The sequence below is a fragment of the Copidosoma floridanum genome, unplaced genomic scaffold (assembly GCF_036245765.1).
Source record: "Copidosoma floridanum isolate Cflo_tuat_1 unplaced genomic scaffold, Cflo_Japanese_pri ptg000019l, whole genome shotgun sequence".
NCBI classification, from domain to species: Eukaryota; Metazoa; Arthropoda; class Insecta; order Hymenoptera; family Encyrtidae; genus Copidosoma; species Copidosoma floridanum.
In genome coordinates this window covers 2,580,063-2,595,592 of record NW_028321896.1, presented here as the reverse complement: position 1 = coordinate 2,595,592, position 15,530 = coordinate 2,580,063, and the positions used below count along the sequence as shown (strand labels likewise).

Sequence of the window (15,530 nt, the reverse complement as noted above, 5' to 3'; positions counted from 1 at the left end):
AACAAAAAAAAGAAAAAAATAGCTGTACAGGAGGCCGACGGACCGTGGAAATGTTTGCCGCGCCAAGAGTCGTATATAGTGCACACTCCTGTATGGTGCTTTGATAAAAATATTGCTATACTCGAGTTGCGTCCTCCCTTTCCTCCCGTCCCCTTCCCCCCACCACTCCGACATTATGAATCTCGAGTTTCATTTTAAGCTTTATGATACGGCTTTAACTATTTTTTTTTTTTTTTTTTTTTTTTTTCGCTTTTGTTTCGCACCGGTGGGAGACCTGTGGACGTGGTCTCATAGCTCCGAGTCATTAATTATATACCTACGTGGGGGCCGCAGTTTCTTTGTTAAATGAGATTTCTATAAAGAAAAAAAAACGGATGCACGTATATATTTTTAGAGTGTCAAAGATTTTTTTTTTCCTCGTATTAGGTTTATTTTGCACAACTATACACAATATCTACACTTTATTGAGTCAATTTTTATCGATAATTCGAGTACATCGACATTTGTTAGGGTGTATGAATATTTTCAATTTTTATCAAACTAATGAGCTTGTGATACTTTCATAGTGATCACGATATTTATAAATATTATACATATACGTAAAAGTTCATCATCGAATGTATATTAATGTGAATGGTGCTAATCACAATACTTATTTCGACTCGCGAGAGCGAAAACTACAAGTGCATGCTTATATATACTTAGTTGTAATGACAATAACAATAATAATAAATTTAATTTTTTCATACAATTTTTTTTTAATTCTTGATAACAAAGATCATGTACGAGCAGCATGTATGTATCGTTGTTTTGGTCTCAAGCATGTGATTATTCATCTTATTTTTATTTAAAACAAGCATGGTATTTATTTACATATATATATAATCATTTTACACGAATCCCCAAATAAAACACTTTGATTATTGCCTGCAACGGCGTACCTATACGTTTGCGTATTCATTTTTTTCATTCGATTAGTTGATTGAAATATCCCTGAAAGTTTTAATGATTCGATCAAATCTCTCTTTTATTCACGTGTAACTATAAAAAAAGTCTTTCAAAGCTTGGCTCGATGAATATGGTTTTGATCTCGTTTTTCATTCGAATCGATACGATCGGTTTGTTTTTTATCATCGAAAAAAGCGAGATTTGTTCAACTTCGAACTTTTTAGAAATTGATTAAGTAATGAATATGATTGAAAAACTTTTTGTCCATATAAACGTTTTGTCTTTAGCTTTTGTGTATTAACTCTTATTTGGAAGCAGCATAAGTGTGTTTTACAAGTGTGATTTTAATTTAACTTTTTGGTGTTAGTTTTTGCATTGAATAATCATTGATTTTCGATATTCAGGCACGGATTTACCTTGGGGCAAAGTAAAAAAAGTTTGAGGAATAGGTATTAAATGATGGTAGTACCTCGATTGATGAGTTGCAAATTCATGCAGTTTGATGAATATCTGGATTTTGCTGAAACTGTCCATCTTACAAGTAGCTCTAAAAACTAAAATCTGGTCCTGAATATTTTGTGGAGAGTGATTTGGGATGCATTTAGGTTTCCTTAAGAAAAAAAAATCCACTGATACCAAAATAGCTCGACAAAAAGTACGTCCACGCATGCATTACCCAATAATCTAATCGAAACCGCGAATAAGCTCGACACGTGAAACGTGAAGAGAGAAAAAGCCAAGGCTCCCCACCTGCAATGAACCAAAAATTTCAGAGCCGTGGGCTTCTCGGTGAAACGCGATCGGCGAAGCGTGTACCAGTGCAGCCAACAACAGCAGCAGGACACCAGCGCCAGGGTATCATCCAACCTGCACAGCCATCACCAGCACGGGGTAAACAGCGCAGGTAGCCAGCACCACGTGCCAACGGCGATGTCGGGCCGAATGAACAGCAGGACCGAACTGCACCACCTGCACGGCAGTAGGCACGAGCTCTATTACGGCTCATCGTCCTCGAGAAAGGGCTCGCCCTCGCCGTCGATCGTCGGAGTTGGTCACGGTGGCGTTGGCAGCACTGGCGGTTTACTGGCGCGAGGCGGCAGCGCCTGCCGGCTGCCGGTACTCAGCAGCGCCAACGCCGACAGTGGCCTCGGCGAGAGCACCACCCAGGACTTTTCCAGCTGCTGCTCGAGCTCGGCCGACAGTACCAAGCACTCACGCGTTGTACGAGCCTTTTTTTTTCTTTTTTTTCAAAGTAGTTTTTTTCCAGGGGGGAGGGGGGTGGAAGCTGCAGGTTGGAAATTAGAATATGTTCGCCGGAAAATCGCTGATGCGCGACACTTGTGATTTCACGCTAGGCCGGGCAGAGCTGTATAGACATTGGACGCGGGCGCGCGCGACTTGGATTGCAATTTAATATCACATCCGTGTACGCGTGTGTACAATTTGTTGGCTGGTTTTTTTTTTTTTTTTTTTTTTTTTTTTTGTTCAATACATCGAAAAACGTGACATCGTGCCTTGCACGCGTGGCGTTTCATTTTGTTTGGGGATGCGCTAAAAAATCAGAAATCGCAGTCGTGTCGGGGAGGTTTTTGCCTGATGAAGTTTTCGTCCCCGAGAAAGGACGATTCTCGAGGGAACGGGTGTGCGTACGTGCTGCCTTTCAAATCTCCCTTCGTCTGTAGTATGACACGCGAAATATATATTTTAATCTCGTTACTCGAAACGAACGCGTGAGCATGGGAGTGCATTTTTAATCGGACTTTTCAATTTTAAGGATGAAATATTAGGGGGATGATTTTACTATCTTATTTAGATGTACCTGTTTTTTACACTTGGGATTAATTTTTTTAATGTACAAGTAGATTTCATTATTGGTATTTTTCGTCGTGGGGCTCAGTTAGTATTTAATAGTTTGACAGAACCTAGTAACTGAGAAACAGGAAGCGAAAAAAAAAATTTGTTCGAGGCATTTTTCAATTGCTTATGTGGATAGATATTTTTGTTGTTTAGTTTCAATTTTCCATAATTCATTTTGCTCTCGCAAATCGCTAGAAAAAAAAAAAAAAAATTATTAAATAAAAAGAAAGTTATCATTGGTTGTTTATTGTACGACAACCAAATTTCTCGTTTTATGAATTGTAAAAACATTATAAAGTGATCAGAAGAAGCTTACGAATATCAAAACTAAATGAACAACAAAATCATTTAACCACATCATCAAACGATGTTGCAAATTTAACGAAAATCTTTTTAATGGTACAGAAATATTTTTTTTCTCCCAATAATCTTTCTTGATAAAGTTTCATTAAGTACTCAAAAATTTTTTTTTGTGGTATCAAACACGTATTTAAGACAAAACGCTCTGTAGTAAAGCAAATTTTTTTCTCACCCGTATAGACGCAAAGACAATTAGACGAAGATGGATATTATAAGCTTCCTTCTGATACATCCAAGCAGAATCTGCCAAACAGCAACGCAACGTTGGATGCCGTTTTGCAACCAATTATATCGTAAGTATCGTTCAGTTCCAAGTTGGTGCGGCACTTAAATCGCACTGAAAAATTTTATTGATAACCGTCAATTAATAAATCTACAAGTCTTTGGCAAATAATAAAAACTTAAAAACTTACCATCTATATAGACAAGTTGTGGTACCAAATGAGATCGGTAAGATAGGTTTTGGCCTTGTTCTTTTACCGGTTGCTGCAAATGTGATTTCTATGTTATCTACGACGTTGTAAAGTAATTATAAAAAATTGCAATAATTTTTTGTTGCAGCACATTGACTCGAAGACGACGGACTAGACCTAAATAAATTCGCCAAGGATGGGTGCATCTTTGCTGTTGTATTTTAAGTGCACATATTGTATATTCCTTTTCAAAATGAACATTTTTACATTTCGAAGAATAAAAGAAATTGTATACTCCCACTAAAAGTATTATTTCTTTAACCATACAAAAGTTAATACAAGCATATGTTATGCCTTTTGTAAGGCTGCAAAATCTATTTATTTATTTTACTCATCATGTTTCTAAATGCTGGATTATGCTGTAAATAACAATTACTATTTGAATGTGAAAAATATATTTCCATTATTTTTAAATCGTTTTAAACAAACTATTCCATCAGAAAATGTATAATTTCAAAATAAAATCTATTTAAAAATGTAGATGCTAATTAAATGTACAAATTTGAAGGTATTTTTAATTAAACAGGAAAAAAATTCATTTCAACGAATTAATGCTTTATGGAATAACATAATTACATTTAAACTTTGACAAACTAGTTGATAAGCAAACAAATACTCCACACTTTCATATTTACATGAAAATCTCACGCTTTGATGGCGTTCTGAGCTTTCTTTCTGACGTTTGGTTTGCCAGCTTTACTTATTTTGCCAGGCTTGCTGTTCATATTGCTTTTCACCGTTTTCAATTTTTCTTTTGCGAGTTTTTTTCCTTTCTTCAGATCACTCTTGATGTTGACAAGGATGTCCTCGCTCATAGGATCGATGATCGCCCCCATCCTCGTTTTGACAGCAGGTGTAATGAGCTTACTGAATGTTTTTTCAGGTACAAATTCTCGACCTATAGGTGCTCTCAAGCTCGCCTCATAGTCCTGGACGCTCGTGTAGGGGAAGGGCAGATCACTGACCAAATGCTGCTTAATTTTCGGATTCTTTTCCTCTATGATCACGACGTCACCCTTGTTTTCGTCTTTACGAGTCTCGGCTTTCGGAAACTTTAGAATGAAACGTTTCTTCTTTCGACTTGGTATTTGAATATTTTTGCCACCCCAGCTGCCCCAGCCTGGTAGTGTCAGATCCACATTGTCCGGCTGCGAGTTTTCAATCTGAAACAATAAAAGTGCAAACATAGGAGTTATTATAAGAGACAGTAAAGTTTAATGCCACTTCGTGTTTTAGACACCAACCTGATTTTTTTTTTCTTGTCGAAATTCATCCACCACATCGTCATCCGCAAAAGCTTCACTAATTATTTGCTGTTGATCTTCTTCTGGCTCACTTTCATCATCCATTGCATCGTGTGCTTCACTAATCTCGTTCGGTATTACAGTTTTCACGTGTTTCGGCTTTATGTTGATAAATTTATGCGGATCTATTTCAGCATTGTTTGGCTGAGACGTTACTTTTTTATTGAATTCAGTAATACTTGTTATATTTGCTAGTTCTGAGTCGTTCTCTTGCGGTTTTAAACCTGTGGACTCTTCAATGGGCTTTTGAATTGACGGCCTTTGAATCCTTTGGCCTTTCAAACCAAGCTTTTCTAGTTCATTGACATTATTATCACTTTTTCTCCTCTTTTTCCTCTTTTCTTCCTTTTTCTCTTCTTTTTCGAGTTCACGTTTCTTTTTGGCAAGTTTTTTGTTAAGGGATTCCTGTACCTTATTTTCCATAACATCAAAAATTTCATCAATGTCAATATCATCTACGTCATCCGAATTCTGTTTCATTACAGACAGTAAGAACGATTTTTTCTTTCCTTGAACTTTTTTTTCTTTCTTGGGAATCGGTGCATCTGAACTATTTGAAACGACCCAACTAGATGTTCCAACTTTCACTTTTGATTCTTGGCACTTGGCAGCTTTACTTTTCGGTGATTTAATATTGAGTTTATCTTTTGATTTTTTTTGTAAATTTTTCTTTAGTTTCTTTTTGAGTGCTTGCTCTTCAACACTTGAGGTTTTACCCGAGTCACCGTTCACTTCACTTACGCCATTCTGACTGCATGGACTCTCTTTGGTAAGCTGCTCAACTGAATTAGAATTTTTAGTCGAATCACAAATTTCTGATACCTGAAATGACTTGTTACTTTTTTCGTTTTTATTTATTTCTCCGCAATATTTTCTGTATTTGTTGATCAAGTCTGTAACTTCCTGATCAGGTTTTACTGGATACATCCAAGGATTCTCCTTATCACTGCTTGACAGTGGTATAGGTGGTACATCATCCATATCTTCATCACTATCATCTTCCTTCACTTTTTGTGTCAAGTCTCTGCTAATTGCCAGCTGTTCAGCTAGTACTTGTCTCGTCTACCGTTAAAAAGTGTATGTTATTTTCAGTATTATTATTAAAAGTAAATAACTTTACCTCTTTATCATATTTGGCTTTAATTTTTTGGCTTTGGGCCCATTTGCCAGTATTTTTGTGCCTCAACGTCATGCGTTCCTTGATTCTTGTATTGTCTAGCTCTTGTAATTTTTTCAAAGCCGCCTCTGGGTCAGTCTCTTTCAATTTTTCAAACTCTTCCATAGCTTTCTTCATTCTTTCTTTCCTTTGTATTCTATGGAACTTTTTGCTTTTGATTTTGTTCTGTCTCCTAGCTTTTACTGCTTTATGCCTCTATAAAAATATCAAGTACTTCGTGATTATAACATAAAATAAAAACTTTTGAAAAACTTACCTCTTGTGCCTTAAGCTTAGCAATCTCTTTCTGCTGCTCTATTGCTTCTTCCATAGTCATCTGAAATTTGTCATCTTCTTCTTCAGATTCCTCTTTTGGCTTCAAGGATGCCATGTGTATTTCCAAATCAGATTTTATACGATACCTTTGCACATATTCATTGGAAGGTGTAAGTTTTATGGAAGATCGACTTAAGGGAAAAGTAACACATGCAGCAGTACGATTGTTGGCTACAACGGCATTCCATTTATTCAGTTCTTTTCTCGTGTTTTCATACCCGGTTATGCGTTGTATCTAAAAAAATTCGACAATCTAAGGATAAAACTCAAAAATGTGGCTAAAACTAGTTACATGAAATACTTACTCTCTCTGCAACCGGTTTTTCCAAAGGCTTGGGTAAAACATTGTCTTGTGTATTAACTTTTGGCTCCTCTTTAGCTTTTTTTTTCAATGTTTTTAAAGTCTCTTGAGCCTTTGTTTGATCATTATTTTCATACTTAGTTTTCGTCAAATGATATTTGGAATCTACTAAAGCTAATTCACTTCTCTGGTGCTTTTGTATCCTGAAAATGGAACCAATACTTGATAAAATTCTTACTCACAAGGAATAACCTAAAAATCTTGCACGCACCTGAGCACTTTGTCCAGGTTGTTTGTAGCCTCCAAAAGTTTTTCATGATTGTCGGTTGCATCTTCATCACTGTCGTCAAGCTCAAATTCTGACGAACTCATTTTTTCACAATTTGACAATTAAAAACTTTTAACAGACAGATATTTCATGGAAGTAAGCAAAAACACAACCCACGTGTGTGTATGTCATTGTATGCTCCGAGCTCCGAGCTCCGATGCTCCGGCGATTCGGTGGTATACTATATGTATATGAATATTTAACTAAAAATTAATCAACGCAATCTAATATTGCCGCAAATGGCATAGAATAAGTCAACTTTTTATTGCATATGTACATAATCAGTTGCGGCTGGTTTGTAATTAATAATATGGCTCTACTGTAAATAGCAATAATTATTTGGATCAGCGCCATCTAGCGGTCTTTATTTTTTGGCCAAAAGTGGCCTCTAAAATTCTCAATCAGAGCAATCAGGATTAGAGCCATTTAGTCAATTATAAACCAGCCGCAACTCATGATTAAGCTATAAAGTAGAAAAATAACAATACGTTTGTTTTTGGCGGCAAGTTAACAATTTATTTTCTACCAAAAAATCGACCTTCTATGTATTCATACTTTTAAAAATGAATTTTCGAATAATTATAGATAGTTAACTTGCCGCCAATAACACACGTATCGTTATTTTTTTACTTTATAGCTTCATCATGAGTTGCGGCTGGTTTATAATTGACTAAATGGCTCTAATCCAAATTGCTCTGATTGAGAATTTTAGGAGCCACCAATGGCCAAAAAATTAAGACCGCTAGATGGCGCTGATCCAAATAATTATTGCTATTTACAGTAGAGCCATATTATCAATCATAAACCAGCCGCAACTAATTTTGTAAATAGACAATAAAAAGTTGAAAATCTTCTGTGTTACTTGCGGCAAGTTTACAATCTATCTTTTATCTGTAAATCGACCTTGAAAAGTATAAATATTCCACTTATCTTATATGGCTCATAAAATCTACCATATTTACAAAATTGCAATACTTTGGACCTTTTAGTATCAACTTATGGAAGCACAGCCTCTAACTTTATAGTTTAAATAAACAGTTAACTTATATAACACGTACATACCAACATTTGTGTTACATAAATCTTGAACAACAATTAAATAGACACGTAAAGTAATCAGTCGAAAAGAGACAACTGAAGAAAAAAGGCTTAAAAAAGAAGTTCAGTACTTAAGTCACACAGGAAGAGTCTCCTTAAAATGGAGCATTAGATCTCACTTAATGAGAGTTGTTTCAGATATACAGAATGTGAAAATTCATAATTTTATGCTAAGGATTTGTGTTTATTTTGGATAATAAAGAAAATTTGTTAATCAAACATAGAGCTTTATTTGTTTTACATTTAACAAATAATTGATGATGATTATACAAGCAGCAAGTTGTTTTATATAATAAATTGATTTTGATTAATCCTGAAAAACGTTGTAATGGTCCATGTTGGATTGAAAAACTTTGAGTCGCTGAAATCTGTAATATTTTTTTTCTTATGTACATATTATATATGTTACTGTGCAATTTATCACACATTCATATTGTGAGGTTTTCATATTACAATAATTTGACAACGCACAAGTTAAAAGTCTCAAATAGCATCGTAAATAGTACAATATATCCGTGAATTAATCAGTCTAAAAGAGACAACTGAAGAAAAAAAAGCCTAAAAAAGAAGCACAGTCACACAAAGAGTCTCCTAAGAATAGAGCATTGGATCTCATTACATAAAAAATACATTTATTACAGAGAAGTAAATTTGAAGTATTATAAATAAACAAAGACCCAAACCTTCTCTGATTAAGTGAGATCCAATGCTCTATTTTTAGGAGACTCTTCCTGTGTGACTGAACTTCTTTTTTAAGCCTTTTTTCTTCAGTTGTCTCTTTTCGACTGATTACTTTACGTATCTATTTAATCGTTGTTCAAGATTTCTGTAACACAAATCTTGGTATGTACGTATTATATGAATTAATTGTTTATTTAAACTATAAAGTTAAAGGGCTGTGCTTCCATGAGTTCATGCTAAAAGGTCCAAAGTATTGCAATTTTGTAAATATAGTAGATTTTATGAGCCATATCAGATAAGTGGAATATTTATACTTTTCAAGGTCGATTTACAGATAAAAGATAGATTGTAAACTTGCCGCAAGTAACACAGAAAATTTTAACTTTTTATTGTCTATTTACAAAATTAGTTGCGGCTGGTTTATGATTAATAATATGGCTCTACTGTAAATAGCAATAATTATTTGGATCAGCGCCATCTAGCGGTCTTAATTTTTTGGCCATTGGTGGCTCCTAAAATTCTCAATCAGAGCAATTTGGATTAGAGCCATTTAGTCAATTATAAACCAGCCGCAACTCATGATGAAGCTATAAAGTAAAAAAATAACGATAAGTGTGTTTTTGGCGGCAAGTTAACTATCTATAATTATTCGAAAATTCATTTTCAAAAGTATGAATACATAGAAGGTCAATTTTTTGGTAGAAAATAAATTGTTAACTTGCCGCCAAAAACACACGTATCGTTATTTTTTTACTTTATAGCTTCATCATGAGTTGCGGCTGGTTTATAATTGACTAAATGGCTCTAATCCAAATTGCTCTGATTGAGAATTTTAGGAGCCACTTTTGGCCAAAAAATTGAGACCGCTAGATGGCGCTGATTCAAATAACTATTACTACTTACAGTAGAGCCATATTATTAATTACAAACCAGCCGCAACTAATTATGTACATATGCAATCAAAAGTTGACTTATTCTATGCCATTTGCAAGTTTGCAATGTATTTTCTAGTGGTATAAATAAACAAATAACCCAACTTTTAGAGTGGCGAGTCACAGCTCGAGACAGTCGAGACTCGAGACCATAATCGCCCGCTAAAGGCGCTAATGCATGAAGACGATGCAAATTAACTAAGCTTAGTCATTTTATTTTAGTTTGTTTTTTGGATTTAACGCAGTGACTTTTATGCGTTTAAAATGTTCATTGATGTTACAGTTTTAACAAAAGAAAACACGTCATTGTGAATACTTTTCGTCAGATCCAAAGTGTATGCCATTGTCAACAAACATTGATGAAAAAGAATTAAACATTTAACCTTTTAGCAAAAAAAATTGTGGATATTATTGCTGAGTAAAGTCATTATCCATTATTGTATGAACTTTTTAAAAGAAAATGCTTATCTTATTCCTTCTGGCAACTGTCAGCTGTTTAATAGATCCGTTTGCTGCATTTATCATCAAATTCGTAAGTTTGCATGTACTTTTTAAACAATCTTTATGATCATGATAATTTTTGTTACACATAATTTAGATCACAGGATGGTGTTGCAAAGAGACGGATGAAGATCAAGAGATGAAAAAAGAATTGATTTCTTTGAGAAAAGATATGAGCAGCTTATCAATGGTCGATGAATTTTCCAAGTATGCAAAAATCCAAAGAAAATGTAACAAATTACAAGACATCATCAAAGAGAAATGTGAGTAGTGAATACTAAATGGCTGCTTGTACCAGCAAAACTGTTTGTTTCTTTCTTTAATTTCAGTAAGCGCTAGATCAACATCGAGAATGAAGTTAAAAATGTCTCTGACATATGGCATTCGTATTTTAAACGTAAGTTGATATTCATTAGATTTTTTTAAGGTCAAACTTTGAAATTTATTCCATTTAAATGTACATCTACACTTATAGCTGTTTAGAGCTCCTATAATCTTTGAGCTAGGCTCTTAAATGGATCTTGTACTTACTCCTTCAACAATTTTAATCCCACAAAACTAATTGTAGTTTACATTCTCTACTGCAGGGAATCTTTACAACGATCCTTGTGTTCTCTTATAGAAGTGAACCTGTTGTTATTTTTCCCACTGGCTACCTCTGGCCTGTTGAATCGTTTCTAAGCTGGCCAACTGGTGTCAAAGGCTGCATTTCTTTGCCATCATGGATTATTTTGATGAGACTAAGTGTGCAATCTCTTTTAAAAGCAAGTGAACCGTGATAGATGTATAACTTATGATGTAAATACTAATTATTGTACAGTAAAACGTAAGAATGATATAGGTACATTAAATTTATTGTGAATGTGCATGTTAATAAGATAGGATAACAATTTTTGAATCTCGTGAGTTCTTTGAGCTTTTTTACAATAAATTGTTGGAACAGAAAGTCTCCATCTCAGTTTTGAAATTGTTTAATTCTCAAAGTAAGATAAAAAAAAGGCGTACTATTTATAGTAAGAAAACAAGTGGAATTGGCAAAAATTGAACTAATTATACTTATTATTGATTGACATTTGTATGGAACACAAAACATAGTAAATTTTCTAAGGATAGATGCATTTAGTACACTGCATATTAGATTGCAAGTACATTTCGTTTTAAAGTAAATATTTTTACACTTTGAAATAAACAAAAAAAATGTATGTACTCCCACAAAAGTTTTATTATTATGTTAACGTACAAACTCTGTATAAAGACATATGTTACATCCTTATTACGGTAGTAAAACTAGATTTATGTGTTACCTGTTAGTAATATTGACATTTTACAGTAACCACTAGTAATTACTTTCTATACGTAAATTTTTTTTCCAATAATGTAGAAATACTTCTTTTTTAATGTTGACAAAGATCTAATTTTTAATCAAGAATTTAACATACAAAGTACATTATATCAAAATTGATGAGCTACTTGGTAGTTGTAATGTTTGTTTTACAAGAAATGCTCTCAGTCATAATAAACTCAACTTGATTTTCAATTACATGCTTAATCATAATGTACAAACAAGCAAACTTAAGTGATTGAAGCAACTTGCTACAATTAATAATATTAAACATTTAAATCATAATCATTTGTACTCTTACTCCATGAAACAATGGAAAACAAATGTTGCTGCCAAATAATAACTTTCTTCAATTACAATAGTTATTAAAATGTTTATAATTTAATAGTGGCTACAAAAAAATAATGTTGTCTTAAGGGCACTGTAAGAACAGTGCTGGATTGACCATTGTAAACTGTAAAAATATGCCAGTGTCATGTTTATCATCACTGGGCACCAGAGCCTCAGCCTTTTTACAGTGTAAATTTTACACTTTTTATGAAGAGGCAGTAATTGTAGTTCACAACTTTCCATCACACGTGAAAAGTTGATAATTTCAATATCCTGATAGTGATACACTTGAAAGTCTAGTTGTCCTTTGATGCCATATGTCTCATAAGATTCTTTATAAATTTCTCCATCTTCTTGACATCTTGGGCTATTTCAGTCTTGTACTGTAAGCACTGCAATGGAAAATGAGTATAGTTAATCTTTCATTGTTAAGATACTGAATAATTTCAAAACAACAAGATAGTACACAACAAGTATCTAAAAAGAAACAACATTTTTCACTAATCGCCACAATCGGTTAAATCAGAAGGAAATGGTATGAGTAAAATTTTAATGTCCAAGACACGCTTTTTATTCAAATATCACAACACAACTACGCATTGAGGTTAGGATGCGAGAAAAGTGTTTCCTCACCGTTCGGTCATCCGTAAACTTGAGACATAGCACGCCTTTTTGATGGCAGTACTTCATCGTGTACCTGGTCTGCACATGAAAACAATATCGTAATGAAACAAAATCATCAGACAATAAGCAAGCGCAAGTAACAGGTTGTACGACGCAGCTGTTCCGGAAAATTTACCTTCATCGGGTCTTGCAAATATAACCTTTCGGCGCACTTTTCGAACTCCTCCCATGAGCTCAGGTACGTCATTTTGCTGATGGAGAGTTTAATTAAAAATACGCACAGGGATAACAATAATATTAAAACATCAAAGGTTTAAATTGACGGACTGCAGCAGTCGAGGGATGCGCCGAAAATCCGAACACTTGTCATGTTGTCAGTTTCCCCCCTCTTCTGCAACTGCTGCTGCTGTTTTCTCTTTTCTCTCTCTCTTTCTCATTCGCACGTGCACTTGAGCTGTAGAGGTTGTATTTTGGAGTAACAGATGGCAACAGCATGTCGTTTGTTCAGGGTGTCTCTTACTTACTTTACTTGCTGTAGATACAAACATACTGATGAGGTCAAGTGCATGACTGTTTAATTTTTCTCGCGTTTTGATTGTCATAAATATCATGAGCACTCGAGACCAAAGTAATTCGTTTAGTTTTTTGTTAGTTATTATTTAAATTGCAAAATAGAACGCTAGTAGTTTGAAAAATGGAAGGTTAAAATACTACTCCAATTAGGTGATTAATATTGTTTTATTTCTGGGAATCAGTCAAAAATACAACAATTTTTTTTTTTTTAATAATAAATAAATCACATGTATATTCATATATACGTAAAATCTCGCTGTACGAATAAATTTTTTAATGTTTTTTTTTTTTTTTTTTTATTATTTTTTTAAGTACTCACATAAAAATTGATCTTTACTCGCTATTCCTGTACTTTTTACTTTGACAGAGACAATAGGTATTATGAACAGAAGATAATACGAGATACACTTTTTATCGACGAATTTCTCGATACGCTGTCTTAACATTAATTAAAGATACTTAACTACAATTATCTCTTTGGAAACATCTTACGCTCGCATTATTTACTTTACTGTCGAAAAAATCGAAAAAAAAAAAAAATTCCTATTCAAAGCCCACTACAGCTCCAAACAGAGTAATGTTTATTGATACGATTTATTAACTTTGAATCCATACAATTACAACAGAGCATTGAATTACATTTAGACTCTAATTGGTTTTTTTTCTTCTTTTTTTACGTTCATCGATCACTCAATCGACGTTTCGATTAGATAAATTTAAAGCTTACGCATTAATCAATAATTGATAGTAATATAATTATGTAAATCGTGTATATAATAGAGGTTTCTTCCTCGGTTTGGTAGGATAAATTTTTTTTTTGCGCCTCGTATGCATAAACATTTAAAAATTCAATTATCCATCTAGAGGGTACAGATACAGTAATCATATACATATATATATTTATTTGTTTATTCAATATGATACAAACAACGCAATATAGTTATATCAATATACAACGGGAAAGTTTCTGAAAACACGTGCTCGCATGACACTCCGACTCGCAAACCATGTTATAAACCATCTAAAATGATATAAAAAATAAAAAAAGGAGCGAAAACAAGATTCAAAATTCACTCGCATGGGAGGGGGAAGAAAAATCGTGTCCTCGATCGGCAGCGTTTTAGGCGCACTGCCGCCAAGAAGAGAAACTCCGCGACAGTATAGCGCGGAGAGGCTAAGGGATTTCCACCGCGGAGTTTTTCCTCCGAAAAAAAAAAAAAAAAAAACGAAGGAACGCACGAGCCCCGCATCTCGATAAGGAGACTCGGGTATTCCAAGCTCGCGCGGCGCGCATCCGTCAGGAAAGGATTCCTCGGACAACAATTGCTCCCCTGCACCTCCTCTCCTTTTTTTCCGCCGAATTTTTTTACTCCTTCCTTTCAAACCTAGGTATACCCGCGCGACTTTTACTCTATAGGTATAACAATTTTTCTTTTTTTTTTTCGTACCTTATAGGTGTATAAGTCGGAGCGAAAAAAAACAAGGAGACAACAAACGTTGCGCTCCGCGGCGTGGATTTATTGTTGCGCCTTTCCTTGTCTCTTTTTCCCTCATTTTTCGTCCCTCTTCTCTGATTTATCGCGCGCGTATATATGTATATATATATACACACACACATTCTCGCGCGTTTTGACGAAATTTACGAGAAACGCGACCTGCAGTTTGAAAAGGTGTCGTCGGAGACACGGATAGTTTTAATTTATACTCTGAACACATCGGGGGACAATACGTGTGTATATAACTTTAAGCTGCGAAATCTCAATCCGCGCAGGGGCAGTTGTTGGCTCGCAGAAGCAAAAAAAATTAGATCCTCCCAAAGCTCTACGTATAGTCTTAATCGCCCGAGCAATTAAGACTCGTTAAATCTTCTTTTCATGGTTTTTTTTTTTTTCTTCAAAGTTTCGCTAACTTTCTTCAAAAATCGGTACTCACATATATGTTCAATAGTCCAACTCTATAAGTATATACGGTACATCGTAATGAGATTAGAGAAAGAGAGATAGGGAATGCGTGTGTATGTATGTACAAAAATATATGTACAAGCGCGTCGCAGCTGCGCACCCTGCATCGTTTAAAATATAGCGACGACGACTCTAAAATCCGTCCTTCGTAATTGCGCTTCATAACTCAGCCGCGATAAAACTCCCCTTCGGGCGCTGCAAGCGTGGGGAGAAGACCCCCCCCTCGCCCCCCCAGTTTTGCTCCAAATCCGTGGAGGGGAGGGAGGTGGGGTATAACGAACTGGCCGCTATAAAAAACGGTAAAACAAGGAAGGGGCGTCTTCGCTTTTTTTCCGTCGCGAGAAAATAAAGACGCGACTTTTCTCCCCCTTTTCCTTTCGGGCGCATTGCGGTTGGGGGAATGGGGGGCGGACAGGAACTCAAAG

The 15,530-nt window shown here is 34.9% G+C and overlaps 4 protein-coding genes across 5 annotated transcripts in view; 2 read left to right on the top strand and 2 right to left on the bottom strand.

Moving 5' to 3' along the window:
* The window catches only part of LOC106636888 (band 4.1-like protein 4), a 41,152-nt gene extending 37,283 nt beyond the window's left edge, over positions 1–3,869 (top strand). Inside the window, exons 14-17 of one of the 2 annotated variants that reach the window (XM_089592912.1) lie at positions 1,722–1,781; positions 1,857–2,169; positions 3,346–3,458; positions 3,727–3,869. In XM_089592912.1, coding sequence (XP_089449038.1) covers positions 1,722–1,781; positions 1,857–2,169; positions 3,346–3,458; positions 3,727–3,763 — 523 coding nt within the window. In that variant the 3' untranslated portion in view covers positions 3,764–3,869. Of the gene's footprint in view, positions 1–1,721; positions 1,804–1,856; positions 2,170–3,345; positions 3,459–3,726 lie in introns of both variants that reach the window. The other variant, XM_023389370.2, reaches the window with a different exon arrangement.
* Positions 3,870–4,140: 271 nt separating this feature from the next.
* Positions 4,141–7,239, bottom strand: LOC106636889 (U3 small nucleolar RNA-associated protein 14 homolog A). The gene is made up of 6 exons (XM_014349436.2): positions 7,007–7,239; positions 6,740–6,938; positions 6,376–6,669; positions 6,063–6,314; positions 4,883–6,004; positions 4,141–4,801 (listed from the first exon to the last, which is right to left on the bottom strand). The coding sequence occupies exons 1-6, from the start codon at positions 7,105–7,107 to the stop codon at positions 4,283–4,285; spliced, it is 2,487 nt and encodes an 828-aa protein (XP_014204922.2). The 5' UTR covers positions 7,108–7,239; the 3' UTR covers positions 4,141–4,282.
* A 2,840-nt stretch (positions 7,240–10,079) lies between these two features.
* LOC106636950 (guided entry of tail-anchored proteins factor 1) lies at positions 10,080–11,149 on the top strand. The gene is made up of 4 exons (XM_014349515.2): positions 10,080–10,306; positions 10,373–10,538; positions 10,605–10,672; positions 10,863–11,149. The coding sequence occupies exons 1-4, from the start codon at positions 10,235–10,237 to the stop codon at positions 11,052–11,054; spliced, it is 498 nt and encodes a 165-aa protein (XP_014205001.2). The 5' UTR covers positions 10,080–10,234; the 3' UTR covers positions 11,055–11,149.
* Positions 11,150–11,491: 342 nt separating this feature from the next.
* Srp9 (signal recognition particle 9) lies at positions 11,492–12,971 on the bottom strand. Its single transcript, XM_014349502.2, has 3 exons — positions 12,747–12,971; positions 12,581–12,649; positions 11,492–12,339 (listed from the first exon to the last, which is right to left on the bottom strand). Exons 1-3 carry the CDS (start codon positions 12,816–12,818, stop codon positions 12,244–12,246), a joined length of 237 nt encoding a protein of 78 aa, XP_014204988.1. The 5' UTR covers positions 12,819–12,971; the 3' UTR covers positions 11,492–12,243.
* Positions 12,972–15,530: the final 2,559 nt, after the last annotated feature.